Genomic DNA, 24434 nt, shown 5'->3' with positions numbered 1-24434 from the left:
ATTATGAATGAGGTGAATAACGAACACTATAGATGTTGAGCGTCTTTTGTCTCAAAACTTCATGTTCAGCTGAAAAAACAGAACTTACTAGTATTGCTGAGCATTCAGGAAAACATGTGGCCATGTGTTAAATCTTATTTTGGGTACCACTTTGGTGTAATTGAATTATTTGAGGATTACTCCTGAATTTTAATCTCCTTTTGCCTGATCTTCTTTGCAGGAAGCGAGGAATATCTCTCCCAGTGGATAATGTGGAGGATCTCATTAATCTTTGTTGTTGTGACAAGCCTTCCAGCCTGACAGAGTTCCTCAGCAAGTTTCAACACTACATGCCAGTGATTGCGTGAGTGTGGAAAATCATTTTATATTCGGAGATTCCTTAACAGTTTGAATTGCTTGGAGGTGGGGAAGCAATGACTTGAGGGCTACATTCAACCAAGAGACTGAGCAGAATTTGGTTCAGGCAGTGTTTCTCAAAATGCATGGCAGCTTGGTCTCAGGCAGTGGTTAATAATAATGTGGAATTTGCATCTTCTCCCAGTATCAATGTAGGGTTTGCTCTTGCATCCCAAAGGTAGAATGTTGACTGGTCCATATATGAGCGATTGTTGGTCTATGCATTAATGTGCTCTGTAGTGGCACCCCATCCAGAGTCATTTCCAGACTCGCCAGGTCCACCTGCGGCATTTGAAAATACATATAAACACTCTTGATGTTTAGTTTTTGAAAATCTGTGCACCCTGGACTAGAGCTAGAAGCTAGTAAATGTTACTATCCCATTATCCCTATTGACATATTGTGCTCATCCAAACAACTATAAATTAATGGAAGTAGTTATTAAAGAAAAGATGAAGGATCACATACCAAGAACAGGTTTTTTAGCAAATAGCAGATTGGGCAGATAGTGTTTCACTAAAATACTATAATTCTATGAGGAAACAACAAAAGTATACAATAAAAGAAGTGCATATAATATTATTTGATTTTCAGGAGGCTGTTAAGATACTACCTGAAGGTAAGTAATCAGACTAAATAGAGTGGAAATTCAAAGTATGGTTTGGGTGTGTATCCAAAAATGGATTTCATATACCTGGAACAAAGGGTTATGGTGAGAGGACCTTTACCAGAATTAGGTGATGTTACTGTTGTGTCCCTCATGGACCAGTGCTGGGGCCGCTTCTCTTTTTAATAAGTATAAATGATCTGGGCAGAAAAATAAAAAGCATGCTGCTTAGGTTTGCAGATGATTCTAAAGTAGGAGGAAGAAAAGATGATATCGAATCAGCTGAATCATTACAGGCGGAGTTGGACTGTACACAGACTTGGGCAGATTTGTGACAGATGGAAACTAATATAAGTAAGAGTACGGTACATCATGCAGACTTACTGACTCTGGATTAGACAGTTTTTCTTTGAATAATAAGGACCAGGAAGGGAACAATCAGCAAGATCAAAATCAAAAGACAAATCAATCTGCCATCAAAATTGAATTACTAACCAAAACCTGAAGACCTAAAACAGAAGCTAACTTTCTTTAACCAGGAAGACAATGGTCTTGTCATGAACTTAACTCGGATGCTACACGTGGTTATCCTTCAATCTCACATAGTGACGGGACATCTGGGCACCTGACTTTATATCCTCTTGTTTTGATGAAATCACACTTGCTGCACATTTCAAGGAATTCTGGAGACTATGCTCTAAAATGGCAGCACCCATAACAAACACTGACAGTGTTGTTGTATAATATTAAACATTTAAAGGTTCTTCAGATCACCATAAAAAGTTTGAAAAAGTGTTACTTTTGGAATACTTGGGTGCCCAAACTACAAGACATATACCGTTATGAACACATAACATAACATATGCACATCCTCTCCCTGACACACTAACACTAAGGATTTTTAGCCAATTAACCTTTTTAAAGTTTTTCTTTTTAGTAATTTTGGTGTATGTTCAGACCATAGTGTGTATTTATTTATTTCTTTATGTATGTATGAGGGACGTTCAAAAAGTTTCCACACTTTTTCTTAACTCTATTTATTAAGAATTTCACAAACAAATTACATCACTTTTCTACATAGTCACCTTTGTTTGCGATGCAATGTTCCTAGTATCGTAAAAACTGTTTAATGCCTAATTACTACTCCTGCCGTCACCGTTTCCAATGAAAATATAAAAGTGTGGAAACTTTTTGAATGTTCTTCATATGTATGTAATTAAAATTAAAATTTCCCCCTGCGTACAAATAAAGGGGTTTGTTTGGGGAAACCCACAACATGCTAATCATAACAGTAGGAGTTAGATATGTTAGATTTGAGTATACAATGGTGATCGGAAACCTGAAAGTACGCCTTATGAGAAAGATATAGGAGTCATAGTCGGTCATCGCTATCTACATCATGATCTAACTTATAGAATGTTAGCCTATACTGTAGATCATGATATGTAAAGTACAAGTCAGTGAGAATATTGCAGGGTGGTCCAGATCTAATTATGCAGATCCAGATCATCTGGATGACTTTGATTTATGCAGAGACGATTCCAGTTTGGTGCAAAGACGATTCTTCATGTCGTCAGTTCGCACACTTCTAGATGGTCCAGGATTTTTCGAGTGATTTTCTATGTAATAAACTTAATAAGTTATAGCGTAATGAAAACTGCATAATTAGATCTGGACCACCCTATGCTTTGTTACGATCAGCAGATTTTAATAAAATTTTTGTGCATTTGTGAGTGACAATTAACATATACATCTGTTTAGGGGTTTTAGAAATCGAGGATTCTGAAATTACTGTCACGTTTTAATTTAACGACAATTTCAAAAAGTTTAAAATTTGTAGTGTTGGGTTGCAATGCCATCTTTTTTTTGCTATAGATGTCACCATTTAAAAGCCGATGCATCAGGTGTTTCCATGGTAATCATACCAAGAATTCTCCAGACAGCGACCCTATAAAGGTAGTTGCGTACATTTCTGGGGTGTCTGTGAATGCAGATAAAACCTTGGATAGCATGCAAACAAAACTCTTTTGATCAGTGTCTTGCTGGCTGAAGAAATTAGCTCTGTTGTTGGCCTTTTGAGATCTGGGTAGCCATTCCATTTTGCTTTTTGACTTTCGGGTATTGACCTTGGCTTGTCCTGATGATGTTCATCTCCTGGCCATTATGGCTTTAAACATATTGTCTCAACCCAAGTCGGCAAAATGCTTAGGTTACAGTTTACAACATGAGACAACTTTGCACAGTTTTGATGCATACTACAAAAAAAAAAAAACACATATGGCAACAATGCATAAAGTCCATGGGAGAGGAACTAGGGTGAGCTATGAGGAAAGATTGCAAGAATTTAACCTTTTCCATTTAAGCAAAGTGAGGTTAAGAAGTGACATGATTAAAGCATTTCAAATTACTGACAGAATTTCTGCAGTGGATCCCAGCTATTGCTAAAATAAATTCTTCAACAAGAACACAGGAACAGTTAGAAACATGTTAGAGACAGATTTCTTGTAAATGCTAGGGTTTTTCTACAAGCAAAGAATCAAAGACACATGGACTAAATTCAAATAACAGCTCAATGTTAATTTTTAGATTTTCGGTCAAAACAATAGGTCAGTGTGTTGGGGTTGAATGGTCTGTTTTTGTCAAAATTGTTTTATATTTTGGACCCCACAAACCCTTAACTTTAACGGAGCAGGTCCAGCTGTGTAATCGAGCTTTGTTGTGTTCATTCAGATGGTTATAATTATTTAACTAGGGGGAAATTTCATTTTTAACACATCTGGCATTGAACACCCTTTTTCATTCAGTAAATTGTTCATTAGGTGCCCTTTATCTAGTACTAGCCACCCCCGCGGCTTCGCCCTTGGAATAGTGAAACAGGACAGAGAGGAGGGTCCCACCCAGCTCTGTACTCCTGACATCACTCTTCCCCCTCCTCTCGGCCCGCAGCCGCTGTCTCAGATTAGCGTGAATATATCGCTCCTACAAGCGAACTACGATTCTTAGCACAATGAAAGAAGTTGCAAAATCAACCGGAATGTTCAAGCAAATTATAGGAAAAAAAAGATCTAAATTGGTTAAGTAGTCCTCTCGTTCGCTAACTAAGCAGGGTTATGCCCCGAGGCAGACGCGTGAGTGATGAAGGCCCCAGCCCCACTCCCCACAGCCCAATGAGTCTCTCTCGGATTCACGTTTATAAACTGCTACCGAAAGTGAACTATTATACTTAGCGCAATGAAAAAGTCACAAAATCAACGGAATGTTCAAGCAAATTATTGAAAAAATCTAAATCCATTAAGTAGTTCTGTCGTGAAATGCGGACAGAGATACAAACAGGTCTAAAAAATTATAAGAAATTTTGTGCTTGGACCATGAAATTTTTTAAACTGTTTCTTAGTGAGCACCTATGGGTCAAAGGTAACCTACATTCCAAATTTCAAGTCCCATGTCCTCATAGTTCGGGAGATTTCGTGATAGTTTATGGCTTTTATATATATATATATAATTCTTTTCACGTTTGAAAGTGAAATTACATATGACCATGCGAAACGGAAATTACGTATGACCACAGAATATATTACAATGCAGGAACTAATCACTTCGTTTGTGGATGCCATTTTTATATCGTCTTTATGAATTGTTATTATTTGTGTGAGCTATTTTACTGATATTGAATAGAAATAAATACAAACACGCCGATCTATCCCATAGAAGTTTGCCCCGCATCGCCCTCTCCCAGCCTTCCTAGCTGGACTCCAGTGCCGAGCTGTCCGCCGCCAGGCGCATTCTGACAGAGAAGTTTTATTTATTCGTCCACGTCACTGTCGCGGAAACTGCTACATTGTAACTTTTTTTTAATTGCTAGTACTTGATAGTAGAAGAGATGAGGAAAACAGCTTTGCGTCTTTCTACTTTTTAACTGTGCCGAGCTGTAAACAATGTGAAGACAAGACCGCCTTCAGCAGCGACAGGTCGTGAGAACAAAGTGGACGCTGAAAGACGTGGAATGTCGGGCTCCTCCAACGGGTCGAGAGCTTCGCAGTTTCGGGCAGCGTCCTCTCTTCTTGCACTGTTTGTGACACGTCGGCTCCTGGGAGAGTGGAAATCTTTGCGAATGAGTGTAATCGGCACCATCGAAGCAAGACTCTCTTTGTAAATTGCGCTGCACGACTACTTACTGTCCCTTAAGGTGAGTTTGGGTCACTAAAACCCCACAACATTCAAGGTTGCTTTTGTGATGAATTCTTTTAACAACATGTAGGGTTTACATCTAAGAAGATGTACCGACCTCTTCATGTAAAGTATTAGACTTGGGAATTGTTTGGACCTTCTGCCCATTAAGCACGGAACGGCAGCGTCCACATTTCTCAGAATAATTTTTCTCTTAAATCACAGGCACATAGTGCAACGTTGTCAGGCAGAAATTTGGAGGATCACATACAAAATGTTATTTCTATACCACACGTCGTCGTAGCTTTCACAAGGGATCTCCTACCGAGAGATGATCCAAATACATTTAAGCTGCTGTTAGTACTACTTACCTGTTGTGTTATAGTGCCTTTAAAATGTACTTTACCCTAAAGCACTCCAGTAGTGCTCAATGTATCTTTACTTCTTAAATGTTAATGTTTTACTGTTTAGTAATTTATATACTACATTTTATTTTTTTCCCTTGCACTCAGTGAGCGAAGCCACTGGGTAATCAGCTAGTATATATATATATATATATATATATATATATATATATATATATATATATATATATATTATACAAGTTAACATTAACATATTTTTCACAGGTATTTTTGTCTCTGTGCCAGTTTCCTTTTATTGTTATCATTAAGATTATGTTTCTAGGTCCCATGGACACTAGACAATGGGGTCTCCGAAAAATGCTGGGGGTGGCGGTGGGTATGTGCCCCAGTAAAGGGTTGACCTTGTTTGCTAGAGGCGGGTGCCTTCTGGTGCTAAGCACAACTTAAAGGTGAGCAGAGATGATATGGATTTGGAAGGATGCACTGGAGCTCATGGATATTTTAATGGACAGATCCTGACTGTGTTTTAAACCTTGATTATAATGTATTTATGACTTATAATGGATGAACACTGTATTTATCATGGATTATTTATTCATTTATTGAGAAGAAACTTTGCACTGCTCTGTTTGCACCTTGATTTTGTTTGGAATGAAAACCACAAAGGGCACCTACTCTTGTTGTTGTGTGTCTGTCGTGGTTCATGACTGTTGATGTCCATGTTAAAAGAGTAAGAATTGCTAGCTGCTGGCAACCCGGGCGTCACAGAACCCATTTGGACCTGTGTTTGTTTCTAAGCCTGCAGAGATTGCATTCTTATCTTGTTTTAAAATTTGCAGATACTAATTTCCACCCACAGTCCAATGGCAAACTGACAGATGCATTGGTGACTCTGTATTGGCCCAGGATGTGTGCATATCTTACACTGGCATCCCTGATTCCTGCTTTCCCATTTGATGCTGCCTGGCAGGCTTTTGGATTCTTACTGGAAAAACAAACTACCTGTGCATTAATTTATTTAACACTGAGAATTTCTGTTATGGGGAAGCAAAGTGTAGCTAAGACGTATGGAAAGATCCATTGGCAGCCAAAATGTGGTGTGTTCATATGTGCCCCATAAAACACTGGCTGCCCTTTGAAAGTTGGTTCCTGTCTTTGATTAAGAGGGATCATAACATGTATTTATGATTTCATATTTTGAATAAAAAATTTTTACACTAGGAGCAACATGGTGGTATAGTGCTGCCTCACTGCAGTTCTGGGTTTGAATGCTTGCCTGGGCACTGCCTATGTGAAGTCTTCTTGTTCTACCTTTTTCAGTTAATTGGCATCTTTAATTTGGCCCAGTGTGGATTTGTGTGTGTGTGAGCCCTGTCATCCACAGTTGATTCCTGCCTTGTGCCGAGTGCTGCTGGGATAGGACTTGGCTCCCTCTGATTCTGAACTGAATAAGCGGCTAGGAAAATGGATGGATGTTTGAGCACACAGGCTTCTTTATCCATGCCAAACATGCTGGCACGGTAACTTGGCTGAGCAGGGCTGAGTGGGCACAAGGGATCTGCTTCCTGCTGCTGTGAGAGACGCAGAAGAGGGAGAATGGGCAGCATTGAAGAACTGGCACCCTGACCTGGCCCACTTTACATGACAATGGCATCGCTGCAGTTCTTTCCTACTTTCACTACAATTGAATCAGACTGGCAAGCATTGCGTATTTCTGTATTTAACAATACATACTGTACAGCAACAGGCTGCTTTTCTCAATTGTGGCCGATTTGGCTTAATGATTTTCTTCCCATAAAGTCAGAAAAAAAAAAGAAAGATTTCTTGGGTTTGACTTTAACATTAATTCATGAGCGACTTGAGTGAATCATCAGTTGGTTTTCTGTGAACAGAACAAAGGATGACAAACATGACACAAGGCAGAATGTACAGTATATAGCGCTGCAGGGCAAGATGGGTGTTGTCACAGGCCCTGGGATATGGCAGCTTTTGTGCAATCACTTAGATTTACATGCATGCAGTTTGGTTTGAGTACATGGCGTGCTGATTTGTTGGTTGGTTTTCATACAGATGAACTATACTGGTATGTAAGGTTCTGTTCATTCATTTTCCAAACCCCCCTTTTTATAATAAAGTGCTTCAATTAGCAGTAGCAGATCCTAAAAACACGGTTTTAAAACTGGAACCTATCTTTGGATACAAGGCTACCCTGGAGCAAACTCCACAGTCACACCACACTGAGTAATTGTGGAACATCATCCAAAACTTCAGTATCAGGAGAAAAACATAGAGAGACGTGGAGGAACTTGAAAACATTACCCAGGATTTAAACTCTGGTCCATGGAGCTGTGAAGCAGCATCTCTAAACACCGTGCTGTCCATTGAGTCATTCATTCATTCTACACTAGTACTTGTTCCATCAGCAGCGCATAACTAATGCTTTACAGTAGTAAAGTAAACACAGTATATGTGAATTTCCCATTGGGATTAATAAATTATCTATCTATCTATCTATCTATCTATCTATCTATCTATCTATCTATCTATCTATCTATCTATCTATTATATAGTACCTTTTCTATCTATCTATTATATAGTGCCTATCTATTATATTGTGCCTTTTATATCTATCTATCTATCTATCTATCTATCTATCTATCTATCTATCTATCTATCTATCTATCTATCTATCTATTATATAGTACCTTTCACATCTATCTATCTATCTATCTATCTATCTATCATATCTTATAGTGTCTTTTGCATCTATCTATCTATCTTGTGCCTTTCATATCTATCTATTATATAGTGCCTTTCATATCTATCTATCTATCTATCTATCTATCTATCTATCTATTATATAGTACCTTTTCTATCTATCTATTATATAGTGCCTATCTATCTATTATATAGTGCCTTTTATATATATCTATCGTGCCTTTCACATCTACAGTATCTATCTATTATATAGTGCCTTTCATATCTATCTATATCTATCTATCTATCTATCTATCTATCTATCTATCTATCTATCTATCTATCTATCTATCTATCTATCTATCACTGTATATAGTACCTTTCATATTTTATGTGTGGAGGTTGTATCCTGTCTTGCAAATCTGACATGGCACTTTTAATATCTCCTGATGTGTTCATGGTGCTGCTGTTCATATCTACGTACGGATATCACATAATGCCCATCAGATCGGTCTTTTCCCTCTCAGATTTTTATATGCACTCCAGCACAAAGCACTTTACAAAGCAAACAAGACCACAATTTAAACCAGGAACACTCAAAATGCCTCTCGTCTCAAGGGCTAAAAGCAGGTCAGAAGCCAGGACCCCTCAAGCGTCAAAGGGGGCTGCTGCTGCAGGAGCAGGCGAGTTCTAATAAAAACAAATTGATGTGAAGAGGGGCTTGTGAGACTTCCACTTCTGTCCTCTTTCGAAGGTCCCATAGCTGAATGCTTGAAGGAGACTTGGCACATGACGTGTTTACTCACCATTTTGTCTGATTTTCTGCCAGCTTTGTGCCTTTTTACATTTGAGGAGCAGCACCAGCCACAGTAGTCATGATCAGCACACATAAAGAGGATGTTTTCAAGACTCACACAGAAGTGAGCATCTCAGACATATTGTTCATGCTAAGACATGTTGAAAATCTTCTTTTAAGTGCGGAGACCCTAAACTTGGCTGGTATGAGTGAGCATATATTACTGAGCTCTTGGTTTTAAAGATTGGCACTGACTTTGCACCTGATAGCTGGGAGAGACTTAAACTCCCAGAACCCTAAACTGAATAAGCAGTTTAGAAAATGGATGGAAATTCCATTTACACCGTGATATCCATGAATTACATATTCAGTTAAAGTAGACGGTTGTGCTTGAGTCTCTGCTGGCTGTAGAGTTTGTTCAAACAGTTTAAGGTTATGTTTGTGGGTTTTGTAACACTCATATTGTGCAGGTTCTGGACCTCATAATGACTTCATTTTGTGTGGATGTGTTTGAATGTGTCTAACCCACTTTGCAAAGCTTACTCTCCATCCCTCATTTACTTTCAGGCTCAGGCCAGTAATCCATTCTGGAAACAAAACTAGCCATCTAAATGTACATGACCACTGAAGTCCAATCGCCCCTTAATAAATTTGTACCCCTGAACCCTGAGGAGCCATCAAAAGGCAAGTTTTTCATGGAAGCCGAATCCCACCTCCTGTCCTCCTCTGTCGCCACACGTTGAGCCAGATTCTCAGTCTTTCCCCTTGGTATCTGTCAGAAGATCCCTTTCTGGGACAGGCACTGATTGATGTCTATCCACATCGACACATGGCGGTGCTCATGTTTTGTTAGTGCAGACCTTGATAGATCCTTCACCAGTCGCATATTTTTTTCCCTTGACAGCCACTTGCCACCAAGAAAAACCTTTACATGTCAAAAGTCCAAAATCCATCATTGAAAATGACTCTTAATTCAAGATTCTAGAAGATTTAACGTCTCTCATTTACTATTTGGGGTTCAGCCACCACACTAACAGATGGAAAATCAATGACTCTCTGGCAGAAGATAATAAAATAAAAATGAACTCTTCTCCGTGTTATATATAGTCTACCAGTTTGTAATAACAATCAACATCTTGACCCCCATAGCGTGTCTCTGCAACTCATTCTATAGGTCAGAGAGCACCCAGGGAGGAAGCTCTTTCATCCTGAACTGCTGCTCTTATGGCTTCATCCTGTTTCTCCGGGTGCCATTTCAAGTTTGAAAGCAACAGTTAACCATTTGAATACTGGTTTGTGATGGGAACACATCTTAATACATTTGCTATAGTGCATTATTCAGATGCCATTTGCAGTGTAACACATAAAAAGCTCTTGTGAAAAAAGGTCTTGTTATTTATCCATCCATCCATTATCCAACCCGCTATATCCTAACTACAGGGTCACGGGGGTCTGCTGGAGCCAATCCCAGCCAACACAGGGTGCAAGGCAGGAAACAAACCCCGGGCAGAGCGCCAGCCCGCCGCAGTCTTGTTATTTAGCACAGATGATTTAGCCTCATCATCTTTTTCATAAATTAATCGAGGATACAATTGTCCCAACGTCACAAAGTCTGTGCCCATTATATCAAATCCCTCCACTACCCAGCTGAAGGAGTTCAGGGATCCCAATATAAAATAATCCGTAATAATAATCTGTGAGGCTTCAGAAAGGACAACGGATGTTATGAGCTGGGCTTTATTGTAATTTATTTCTTTTTTCTGATCTTTTTCAACAAGGGGTTTGTTTTGGGGTATTAAATTCAAGGAAGCTGGGACCTCATTTATTTAACTTTGCCTGATTTTAAGCGTGAAAATACGTGCATGTAAGGTTAACAAAACCTGGCGTATTACCATTTCTATGCAGTTGACCCTTCACAAATCACATTCATCTTGTAAATGTCCATTCCTTAATGTGCCTCAAACCCCATCCAGTTCCACCCTGAACCAACCATACAGTGGGTACAGAAAAGAATCCCCCCCTTTGAAATATTCCCATTTTTTTAAATGAAAACACACACAAAAAATATTTCTTCCCAGCTTTACTTACTCAATGCACCCTGTAACATCCAGTTGAAAGATATCACAGCTACAGTTCAGAACAATTATAAAAAATCAAAAACAAGACCTACTGAGATTAATAAAGGATCACCCCCCAATGTCAATGTCATTTTGTTGAACCACCTTTTGCTTTAATGACAGCCTTGAGTCTGTTGGGATGCTTCTCTATCAGCTTTGCACATCTAGATTGAGTAATATTTGCCCACTCTTCTTTACAGTTTAACTGTTCAAGTTCGGTCAGATTGGATGGTGAGGGCTGGTGGACTTCTATCTTCAAATCTTTCCACAGATTTTCAATGAGATTTAGGTCTGGGCTCTGACTGGCCACACAAGGACATTCACTTTTTTCTCCTTCAGCCACTGTGTGGTCAATTTTGCTTTGTGCTTCGGGTCGTTGTTGTGTCAAAAGGTGAACATTCTGCTTATCGTCAACTTTCTAGCAGAGGGCAGCAAGTTTTCCTCAATAATTTGACAGTATTTTGCCCCATCCATTTTTCCTTCTACCCTAACAAGAAACACCCCCACAACATGATGCTGCCACCTCCATGCTTTACTGTAGGTATGGTGTGTTGTGGATGGTGAGCTGCATTGGTGTACCTTTTGGTATTGAGGCCAAATAGTTTGATTTTGGTCTCATCTGACCATAAGACCTTTTTTTCACTTGGCATCAGAATCTTCCAGGTGCAATCTGGCAAAGCTCAAACAAGCCTTCATGTGGCCTTTCTTGTAAGTGACAATGGTGGAGCTCTTGTGAAATTGTTATCACCTGCACACAATGACCACTCTTTGCCAGAACATCCTGTAACTCCTTCAAAGTGGCCATTGGCCTCTTGATAACCTTTCTTACCAGTTTCCTCCTTGCTCTTCCATCCAGTTTGGAGGGATGGCCAGATACAGGGAGGTAGTATCAAACACTTGCCATTTCTATATTGTGGACTTTACTTGGCTCCTTGGGATTGATAAAGCCTTTGAGATTTTTTTGTATCTCCATCTCCTGCCTTATGTCTGTCCACAACTCTATCCCTGAGATATTTTGAAAGTGGCTTGTCACCCATAGTCAGTTCTTTGCTGCCAGTGGTACTACCAAGCAAGGGAATGAATGCTCCAGGAACAGCTTCACTAATCACACGGATTACAATTGATCACAGGTGGAAGGAAGCCAGTAACCGCAATGGAAATGGTGGTCACACCTGATTGAGTTTATAAAGACTTATTTAGGAGGGGGAGTGATCCTTTATTAATCTCAGTATTTCTTGTGTTTTATTTTTTAAAATTCTTCTGAACTGTAGCTGTGATATCTTTCACTTGGATGTTATAAATTCCATTGAGTAAGTAAAGCTGGAAAAAAATATTAGTTTGTGCGTTTTCATTTAAGGCTGTAAAGCAAAAAAAAAAATGGGAATATTTCAAAGTGGGGGATTCTTTTCTGTACCCACTGTATATTGACCTGCTAATCAACCTCATACATATGCATTGGCTGGTAGAGCAGCCGCATGACGCATCCAGCAGTGCGAGACAGAAGTTGTCGTCTCCAAATCAGAGGCATACAAAGAACTTTTATTTGGTGGCCTAACCATGGGTGTAAACAACAAGCATAATATATTGAATGATAATGTGTTTCTGCTACTGTTAATGCCATGAGCTCCAACTGCACCATGCCTGAAATAAAAGAAAACAATTAAGGTCCGATTTATGGTGACGAAGCAGATCACTAGTGTGCACATAACAGGAGGAACAAAAAATACAAATCTACTCTCTCTGATTTCGATCTGTGAATGCTGTCTGTAATTGGAGATGCCTTTTCATGTGGCATTATTCCAGAGTAGTTGTTATACTAGGCAGTTTCACCTTGCCATGTTAACAGAATGTAACTGCTTAGAGTTAACAAAAGTGGCTTAATTCTCACATGGCACTACACTAAAGTGCTTTGATTATATTAGGAAAACTGACACTGGTGTAAGTTGCCATTTTATGTTGGCACCAACATGTTAAGTCATATGTATATGTACCCACACCATACAAAAACTGGATGTAAAACTTGCCTGAGAAGTGAGAACAAGTAGTCTTAACTGACAAAAGAAAAAAGAAAGATTTGCTATAAATGTACACATGTTCCCCAGACAAGTTTTCATTTATAAATCCAGACGTTTGCGTGAGAAAATGTAGTACTAGGGTGTTGTACCGTGTTAGCCATTATGAATGTAGAGAAAAGCCAAGCAAAATGACCCCTTTTATTGGCTAACTAAAAAGATTACAATATGCAAGCTTTCAAGGCAACTCAGGCCCCTTCTTCAGGCAAGATGTAACACAGAAACTGGAGTTCCCTGTGTTTACGTATATACACTCTAGGACAAGAAACAACATTGGTAAATCTTTAAATGAGAAGTCTTAAATGTAAAAAATTAATAGATTCATTCAGGCTAAGATTAATTTAACAAGAGAGAGAAGAACAATGTACGGTCAAGATCTTTGAATAAGATAACTGTCCAACAAAGTCCTTTGAAGTTTGTGATGAGTTTTTCAAAACAATATGGGTCTGTAGACAGGTTATCTGTGTCATTCTGAGAGATGCAAACAGTCCTCATATCTGGCCATAAGACCCATGTCTCTATTCAAGCCATGTTGTAATGTATTAAATTTTAACATGAGTTTAACTTCCCATTGTTTTCTCTCTTGCTGTGTTTTGAAGTTGCCCATAAGCCCTGTGACTTTAAAGTCCCTCTCACAGTGTCCATGGCTGTTGAAGTGGGCCGCTACAGGAACATCTGTGTTGCCACGTTTAATGTGGAATCTGTGTAAATTCATTCTCTGTCGGAGTGTTTGTCCAGTTTCTCCCACATAGAGTGCAGTGTCAGGGAATTTCATGCAGAGAATTAGGTAGATGACATTAGATGATCTGCAGGAAAATGATCCCTTTATGTGATGTTCAAATTGGCAGTGTGGTATAACTGTACGGTCTGTATTGTAGATGTGGGCGCATGTTTTACATCTTTTCTGTAGGCAGAGAGATGTGCCATTTTCTGTCAGTTCATTTAGGGAGCTTCGGACAATTAGTTGCTGAAGGTTTGGTGGTTGTCAGTATGCCAGGAGGGGAGGTTCAGGAAATACATTTTTCAGTGTTTGGTCGTTGTTTAGTATTGGCTGAAGTTCTTTTATAATTTTTCGAAGTGTTTCAAGATGTGGGTTGTAGGTGACAACAAGGGGGATGCGATTCTTGTTGTCTTTGTTTTTATATTCTAGAAGGTGGTCTCTGGGTATGGCAGTAGCTCTTTTTATTTGAATGTCTGTTGTTTTGTGGGTATAACCTTTTCTGATTAAATCTTGTCTGAGCTCCTGCAGTTGTTGATCCCAGTCTCTCAGGTCTGAGCAAATACAATTGTACCGTATTGCTTGGCTGAAAATAATGGAGCACCTTATATGCTTGGGGTGGAAGCTATCACTTCTTAGGTAGCTCCGTCTGTCAGTTGGTTTGTGAAAAACAGAAGTTACAAGGGTGATGTCTTTCAGATGAACAGTGGTGTCAACTTCTGTTTTTAAATAATTCAGCTTCAGCTTTATTTTGGAGTGAAAAGAATTATATTGCTTATGAAAATGGAGGAGGTCCTTCTCAGTGGCAGTCCAGATTATGAAGATGTCATCTATGTAACGGAGATACAACATTGGTTTTAAGATGCACATTGACATGAAATCTTCCTCCAATTTTGCCATAAATAGGTTTGCATAGTGAGGTGCAAACCAACAGCCCATTGCAGTCCCCATTTGTTGCAAGTAGCAATCTTGCCCAAAAGAGAATAGATTATGTGAACTTTATCATTTCTATTACTGACTTTGTGGTTAAATCATGTTGTCTGAGGTACGTTTCACATGCCAATATGCCATCATCATGGGGGATGTTTATGTACAGGGCCTCAACATCCATTGTGGCCAGTAAGGTTCCCTCAGGTAAGGAGCCTAAAGCAGACAGTTTTTTTAAGAACTCAGTGGTGTCCTGGATGTAGCTGGTTGTGTTGTGGACAACAGGTTTAAGAATGTGTTCCACCCAACCTGAAACCTTTTCTGTAAGGGAGCCAATTCCTGAGATGATAGGCCTTCCTGGGTTCCCTTCTTTGTGGATTTTAGGAAGTATGTAGAAGTAACCCATTTTGGAGTTCTCAGGAATTAAACTGTTTACATGATCCCTGATGTCAAGAGGAAAGCTATTTACTATCTTTTTTAGTTCCTTTTTGTAGAGATCTGTTGGGTCTTCTTGTACAGCAGTTTGTAATAATGCATACTTTTATTGTTGGTAATAATGTATATGTCCCCACACCATACGAAAACTGGATATAGTACTTAGTTGGTCAGTTGAAGGCTTTCACTAGAGTGGACATGATGGAGTCAAGCTTTGCCGTGATATTCTTGACCTGGCAGTTAACCCACCTTGAGAGAAGTGAGAACAAGCAGTCTAAACTGACAAAACAAAAAACTGTTCTTCCGAGCAAATACACAGTATTTGTCCTTACATTTGTCCTTTAATATGTTTGTCACATCATTGCACATTGCACTAATAGTTCAAAAATACTGTGCGTGCGAGTCCTCATTTTACTGATTTGTCTGCATTTCCATACTTAATCAAGGGTGTTGTCATTTCCCAGTTTCTCTGAAATGTTGCACACACACGGGTCAGATTTACTATAAATGCACGCAAGTTCCCCACACAAGTTTTCATTTATAAATCCCAACATTTGCATGAGAAGTTGCTTATAAACATTTCAAGCCTCTATTTGTACAAGTTTTATAAATGAAGCCCCTGGTGATGACACTAACTTCTTGAGTTAACCCTGTCTTCCTCATAATGTAGTTATTGCATATATCCTCTCTGGTGCTAAGTTGAATTCCCAGGGCACTGCTGTCTCAGGCTTCTACAGTTAACTATATTTACATAGCACTTACTCAAAGTAGATAACTATAATTATAATAACTGGATAATTTACCAGCTTGAAAAAACAAAAAAAAAAGACTTCATGTTCCAAATCTAGTCCTCCATGCTGCAGGGAGGCCGCATATTTAAGTGAGCCTGGCCCTAAATTTAACAAGCAGGCTTTGCAGCCTTCACAGGCCTAAAGGGGAAAAAATCAAAAGGCGAGAAGACCAAATCCCCAATACAACTACCAGAAATCAGGGCCAAAGAATTAAAAGAAAATCAGATAATTAAAATTAGACATAAAAAAATGATAACTCCAGAGGCCTCCCAAGGGCCTGCGCCACTCCGTGTCTCTGCCGCTCAAGTTGTGAAGAGGGGGGCTGAACACACCCCAAGGAGATGCAGTCACTCCCCTCTTAAACGGTGATACAATGGGAAACAAATAGTATTTTTTTTAACCTCCTCTTTGCTCAATCAGCTGCTGGCTTGCTGCTGCTGCTGTGCCACGTGATCTGCATCTCGAGCAGCGCTTCAAACATTTAAAAGCCTGTACAGCAGCTGTCCCTTTGTCTCACTGCTTTGTCTCTCTTCTCCCCCAGACATCCTCTGCTTCTGTTGGAGGGTCCTGCTCCCAGGACATGCTCCTATAAAGAGAAAGGTTTTCTATTTTCGATCTTTTAATTGAGAGACGGAACTGTCCCCTCCGACTACACAAAGAGCTCGATTCACTCCTGAAAGAGACTTATGTTTGTTTAACGTTTCTGTCTCTAAAATTTTTATCTGTGCAACCCTGTGACCCAAGCGTGACAGTATATGTGGATTTCACTTTCACCAAACAAAAAACCTTTAATTCTCACGGATATGCCTCTTCATTGGGAAGAAACACTACTTTTCCCTGATGGCAACATGAATAATTTCCATTTGTTTGCACTAATGCGATCTTTACTATCATTTTATGGAGATTTTCGAATTTTCGTACTTCCATTATCTCTAACCTGCTCTGCATGTGTACCGTGCCAACATTTCTGAATTCTTTACAACGTTCTACTTTGTCATCTACTCTTTGTCTCACGGGACGTGAAAGTGTCCCTCTGAGAAAGTCACGTCTCGCCTCTCTGAAAAAGTCTCGTCTCGCCCCAAGATTTTTTTATATAATAGAGAGATAGTGACCCTGTTAAAGCAAAATGTCTACCGGAGACAGAACAGATGATGTAGTAACATTGTAACGCTTGCACTTCGCATCCCATTTTGTCCTTCATCCACTGTAAAGTATCGCGTTCCAGATGTACCAAATCAGAAAATTAAAATAAGACACAAAAATAATCAAAAAGAGCAAAATCCAAAGTGAGCTTGAGGAACAGTCAGGGACAGTGACCTCGTTCACAATCTGGTGACACCATAGTTTTTAGGCCTGGTAACACAGAATCAGTTCCAGAAATAAGAAAGTAAGCACAAACATGAATATATTATAGATGATGCATATAATTTGACTCAAATATTGGGTGAAATTTCTAACTATTAATTTAATAAAAAATATTCTAGCAAAAGAGTTATTTTATTCTATTCAAATCATATGTGGCAAAATGATTGGCATCCTTGAAGAATACTTTAAATAACACTAAAGGAATTTGTGACTTTGGGAAAATATATTTCTTTATTGTTTTTAGTGTCTTAAGAACATTATTGTTGTCTATAACCATTTTGTGTTTTGCTTTGTTATAAATATGAGGTAACGCACAGTTAACATCCTTTTGTGATCTATCAACATGGCAAAACCAAAGAGCTCTCAACACAAATGAGAAAAAAAAAAACATTCATCTGCATAGATTGGAGAATGGCTACCAAAAACAGATATTCAGTTGATTTTTAAAAAGCATGGAACTGTTTCTTGCTGTGATGCAGACACATCTGCATATTGTGCCAGCGCACAGTGAGGAGAAATACTAAGAGAGACAAAGGGAGAGGAGCCCAAAGATCACAGTTTCACAACTTACCTTAATCTTGGGGTTTCACCATTTCAACTCCAACAGCAAGACACCACCTCCATGAAAAGAAACCTATTAGACGAATTTCACCAAAGATGCCCTTCCTGAGACTAAAACACAAATCCCAACATCTGAACTTTGTAAAGCAATATTGGAGTCCCAGCTGGAATTTTGTGTTGAGGTCAAATGAGACAAAAAGAGGGTGGCATACAAAGAACGGCACCTCATAACCATGGTAAAATACGGCTGGTGGCTCTTTGATTCTTTGAGGCTGTGTTGCTGCTAGTCATCCATGGACGTTTGTTAAGGTCAGTGACCTAATGAATTCCACTCGATACCAAACTATTTTAGCTGAAAATCTGATTGTGTTTTCCAGGAGGTTGAAACTGGGCCATGGTTAGGTGTTCCAACAAGACAATGACCCAAACAGCACATCCAGATCGACAAAAGAAATTGTTTCAGCAATACAAAATCAAGGTTTTGCGGTAGCCCTCTCAGTCTCCAGACTTGGACCCATTTGAATATCTGTGGTCTCAAATTGAAGAGGGCCGTTCTCAAGAGAAACCCCAGGTATATCAATAAGTGCTGCATAGAAGAGTAGTCCAAGATCCCTCCACAAGTGTTCTCCAACCTTGTTGAACACTAAAGTAATAATCCGAGTGCTGTTATTCTCACCAGGGGAGGCTCCATGAAATACTGCAGGTGGAGTGGTGGCTCTGATGTCAGGGATCTGCACTGGCAATCGAAAGGTTGCTGGTTCGAATCCTGCAAATGCCATTAGGGACTCTGCTCTGTTGGGCCCTTGAGCAAGGCCCTTAACCTGCAATTGCTGAGTGCTTTGAGTAGTGACAAAAGCGCTATATAAATGCAAAGAATTATTACTGAATTTTTGGTGTGCCAACATTTTTGGGATCTGCATTTTTATTTGAGTTATTTAGTTTTGTTCCAAAAATCTGTTTTGACAATAAAAGCATGAGGCCTACCCCTTTGTTTAGGCCCAACATATCACTAATTGCATGTGTGGTTCTTTTTATATATTCATTTTAGCTCATTTTCATGTAGGATGACGATAATTCAGGAGTTGACCGTATTAAGTGTATAAACTGCTTTTGATGTTCCCCATTGTTTTAAGAATGAACTAAAATTCTAAATCAGATTTCAAAGGGTAAAAAAATCAACTTATCGAACCTACTTAATCCAGTTTGTGGCTGTAATGATTAGTCGATCAGTTACACCCAATTAAGAGTCAATTTGCCCCACCTTAGTCCTGTCATAAATGTGAACATAGGATTAAAGTGAGAATACAATTACTTAACACTCATATCTGCATATCGTCTAAACACAGTGTCACTCATGCGCGTCCGAGGGTCGCCCCCCGGGCTCGTCCGACATAAACACTACCACTCCAGGACAGCAGAGGGCGCAATCTCTAACTCATATCTCGCTCTTATCACCTACAGCTTGGAGGAGACGCCCACTAAGTACAATTGACCACACCCCTTTGTAGCTAGGGGCTATAAATGTAATGGGCCCCCGAAAGGTGGTGTCTCATTCAGGAGATAACTTACCCACATAATGAAGCCATTCAAAGTTAACAGTTAAATTTAGTTTTGTTAAGCCTCTGCACTATCAGGCACCTGTTCTTTTCATTTTTTTCCTTTGCATGTAGACAGGATGGCCTGGCTGGCACCCCAGCATTTCTTTCGAATCCTGTCTTTCCCTCAACCGATGACAATAGCAAAAGGTGATGCCATATGAGGTCAGCCGTTATGTTAGTAGTATGCCAGGGTAGTTGATTTTAATATTACAGGACTTGTTTCATCCATGTTTCACATTACAATCTTTCTATTCTGTAACATAATAAGACTTAAAATCAGCCCTATAAGTGCTCTATTTAAATATGGCGTTAAGCAGTTATGATATTATTCATTACTTTTGTTTCTCTTGCTCCAATAAAGAACAGCAGTTCACAGACCATTTCCACTTCCCTACGGCAGACAAAAAAAGCACAGTGCGCCATCTAAAGGACATTAGAAGTCAGTGCATTTTTTTTACACAAAATACAAAACTCAATAAAAAATTCCTTTTCTTTACTCCTAAAACTTCTCAGTCTGTCAATAAAATAACACAAGGAAAATATTGTAACTGCCTGCTGCATGTCATGTCTGTGTAGTCTCATTGCCTAATCAGGCACGTCAGCCTGATTTTACTACAAATAGTATGAAACAAAACATCTGCCCAGGTTAAATAAATTCAGGTTACACCTCTAGTCAAGAATGGTCAAAATTAAAGCTTAGAAAGATACAAACTGTATGTCTAGTGCCTATTAGGATATGTTAGGATTTACATTTGTTTCTGTTTTCTGAGCTTCATGGCCTTCTTTGTGCTACGTTTACCCCCCGAATGGATAAATGAGCCAACATCACTAAGTTTTTTCAACAACAAAAAATATTAATGCGAAATAGAAACATGTAAACACCAACATGTCAACATGATCACCATAGGAAAAGAAGTGTCCACTACTGTACTGATTCAGACTTAGTATACTGTACATGCTTCATTTGATAACAGCCACCATCATACATAGGCTCTGTTAGTTCAGATGTCTAAAGATTTTTTTTTTTTGTAATGATTTTTCTTGTTTCTTGTGTGGGACAGGCTAGAATTTCAGTGCCTGACCTGTGCAATGGACACTCCTCTTGTGTTATCTTGGCCTACAACCGTGCAAGGCTTAATGACTTAGTGACAGTTGCTGCATTGTGACTAGTGCTTAGGAGGCAGGAACCTTTCTTGTCCTTCCACTTGATCACAATAATTTTGCCTTTGTGCCACACAGCTCTGGCACCACTCTGCAGCTTGACATGGAATCACCAGACATGTCACAGCAGGTCAGTTGTGGAGTGCTGTATGCATCCTTAGAAGTAAAATCTCCAGCTGTTCAGGTGAGGTATCCATCTTTATAAAGTAAAGTGTCCACCAGCGACAACAAAGACAATGTAGTAACAATGTAATGACTGCACTTCCCATCCCATTTTGTCCTTCATCCACTGTAAAGTATTGAGTTCCAGATATACCAAATCAGAAAATTAAAATAACACACTAAAAAATAATCAAAACGAGCAAAATCCAAGGTGAGCTCAAGGAATATTGAGGGACACCCCTGTACCATATATTCATACCTCGGACACCAATCTGCTGTGTGGCACCCCTCAAGAAAGTAAGCATATTACAGACCAGCCATCCCACATGGCTCCGCCTACATAATAGTGAAACAGGACAGCAAGGAGGGCCATGCCCGGCTCCCTATTCCTAACTCTCCTTTTGGCCCCTCCCGTCAGCCTACAGCCTCTGTTTAAGATTAGCGTGAATATATCGCTCCTGCAAGCAAACTATGATACTTAGTGCAATAAGAGAAGTCGCAAAATCGACCGGAATGTTCAAGCAAATTCTAGAAAAAAAAATCCGTTAAGTAGTTCTCTCATTCGCTAGCTAAGCGGAGGTAAGGTACATGCCCCAAGGCTGGCATGTGAGTAAGGAGGGCCCTGCCCCCCTCCCTTTGGCCCACTGTGTGTGTCTCGGAATCGCGTAAAGAAACCGGTACTGCAAGCGAACTATGATACGTAGCGCAATGAGAGAAGTTGCAAAATCAAATTCTAGAAAAAAACCCGATCTAAATCTGTTAAGTAGTTGTCTCATTTGCTAGCTAAGTGGAGGTAAGATATGCCCCGAGGCTGGCTCGTGAATGAATTGGGCCCCTTCCCCCTCTCCTGGGCCTGCAGCCCCTCTCTCGGATTTGCGCAAATAAATTGGTACCGCAAGCGAACTATGATACAGAAGTCGCAAAATCAACCGGAATGTACAAGCAAATTATAGAAAAAAATCCAATTTAAATCCATTAAGTAGACAGGAATACAGACGTTGGATTTTATATATGTAGATATGATTCATATAATTTTACTCAAATATTGGGTGAAATTGATATTAATTTCTCTCTGTTATATAAAAAGAAATCCTTCGACGTGACAAGACTTTCTGGAGATGAGACTTTTGCCTTGAGATTTTTTCAAGTCACGCCATCCTCTCAAAAATCTTCAAACAACACCACGGTCCTCTTAACTCTCATTTGTGTGAATACTTTTGTCAGACACGCTTCCTGTGCACTCAGCTCTTTTACATTTTAACGTTTTCCTCACTTTAAGTTCCCAATTAAAGAAGACGCATTATGTCCAAATCTTATTGAAGAATTTCATCACGAAGGGTTATCAACATAAAAAAGGACTACACGCACAATCCTATCACAGAGAAATGAGGAAGTCAAACAAATTAACGCCAAAAATGTCGATCAGTTACACATCAAATTGATTAAATGCCTCTAAAAATGTCAAACGGTTACACGGCAAATTGGTTGAATGCAAATCAATAGATTATGCTGAAACAGCTGGTGGTAATCGTACAGAAGATTAATATCTACAACCGTTAACAATGTCCGGTCTTACAACACACAAATTACAGTAGGAAGAAGAAATTATCCAAGAAAGGTAATGTAGTACAGGGGATAACATTAGACAACAAAGGAGATCTTGATATGCCATTCATATTAGAACGTTAACAGTTTCCGGTTACAATAGCTTTTGCAAAGACAATTAACAAATCTCAGAGCCAAACATTCGAAAAAGACGTTTTATTTAATAGAGAGACAGAAACGACATTCAATCACGGGCAGTTATACGTTGCATTGACGCATATGTAACAATTCCCATGAAAATAAAAATCTGTTTAAATTATGCATCCGCATCCCCATACATGAGCAGCAGAACTGCAAAGAGGCTAGCACATGACGCAGGCTGGGGGTTGGCGAGCGAAGTGAGCAGGGGGTTTTGCCCCCTAGTAATAAATATTATTCTTGCAAAAGGGTTGTTTTATTCTATTCAAAACATATGTGGTAAAATTATTGGCACCCTTGAAGCATACTTTAAATTACACCATAGGAATTTGTGTCTTTGGGGAAAACATATTTCTTCATTGTTTTTAGTGCCTAAGAACATTTCGTTTTTCGCTTTGTTATAAATATGAGGTGACACACAGGTAACATCCCTTTATGATCCATCAACATGGAGAAAACAAAGAGCTCTCAGCACAAATGAGAAAAAAGCTCTTCATGTACATAGATTGGGGAATGGCTACCAAAAAATAGGTATTCAGTTGAAATTACCAGTAAGGGCCATAGAAAAGAAGTTTGAAAGGCATGGAACTGTTGAAATTTTTCTAGGAAGGGGACACATCTGCATATTGCGCCCATGCACAGTGAGGAGAATGCTAAGAGAGTGACAAAGAGAGAGGAGCCCAAAGATCACAGGGAAATTTATCTCAGTCTTGGGGATTCACCATTTCAACGCCAACAGTGAGACACCACCTCCATGATAAGAAACTAGCATGCCTAATCCAACCTTGGTAGTAATCAGGAGAAACATCTTGGCATCTGGCAGTCATGCCTTCCAGTAAGAACATTTGTTTGTGTGGATGATAGTTGTGAACCTTCCTCCTCCATGCAGAAAAGAATTCCTCTGTCAAGTTTCAGAAGAGGGATTATGGTGGCAGGAATTGCCACATTATCTCATGCCATAACAAATACTGGAGTATTTTTTTTTTTGTTCTTTATTTCACCTTATACAATTTCTCATATTAGGTATTTGTTAGTTTTTGCATACCCCTTGGGGTCAGAGCACAGGGTCAGCCATCGTACAGTGCCGCTGGAGCAATTAAAGGTTAAGGGCTTTGCTTAAGGGCCCAGCAGAGCAGGATCTCTTTTGGCAGTGACGGGGATTCGAACCAGTAACCTTTGGGATACCAGTGCAGATCCTTAGCCTCAGAGCCACCACTCCGCCCCATACAGCATATTTGTCCTAACTTTATGCAACAGCACACCATCCTTCGACATCTGCAAACATTTTGATTTTGGTACCTTTCAGTCCTAGAACTTCTGTCATTGCCCTTTGCCCAGTTATATTTTTTCCTTTCTGGTGTGTGTTTTACTAGGGTAAAACTCTTACTCTTCCCACAACAATTCTTCCTGTGCAATTTGTGAAATGAATAGACCTTAACACCAAAAGGTGCTCTGGGAAGCCCCCTGTATACTTAAATAGGGCTGCAAATCTGAAGGTCAGGTAGCACAGAAATGTACAGGTTGAGTCCAACAACAGAACTGAGTACAAAGTGAGGATGACTGGCTTTTAAAACAGGTTGGCGGAAGTGACATCATCTGGGGTGGAACTGGAAGTGACGATCTTGGGGCTGGAACCTGAAGTGACATCTTCAGGGCTGAACTAGAAGTGATGTTGTTGAAATGAGGCAGAATTTCCCATGTCTGGTCTACAGAGATAAAAGAGAAAGGTCTACTGCACCCTGCCACCCCCTGGCCT

At 39.5% G+C, this 24434-nt stretch overlaps 1 protein-coding gene across 1 annotated transcript in view; it reads left to right on the top strand.

The window, feature by feature from the left end:
• ada (adenosine deaminase) overlaps nt 1-24434 on the top strand; it is a 131412-nt gene that overhangs the window by 49527 nt on the left and 57451 nt on the right. Inside the window, exon 3 of the mRNA XM_039734502.1 lies at nt 221-343. Coding sequence (XP_039590436.1) covers nt 221-343 — 123 coding nt within the window. The remainder of the gene's footprint in view (nt 1-220; nt 344-24434) is intronic.

This window comes from Polypterus senegalus, chromosome 14 (assembly GCF_016835505.1).
Source record: "Polypterus senegalus isolate Bchr_013 chromosome 14, ASM1683550v1, whole genome shotgun sequence".
NCBI lineage: Eukaryota > Metazoa > Chordata > Cladistia > Polypteriformes > Polypteridae > Polypterus > Polypterus senegalus.
The sequence above is the reverse complement of the archived record's forward strand: the minus strand, read 5'-3'. Positions and strand labels throughout refer to the sequence as shown.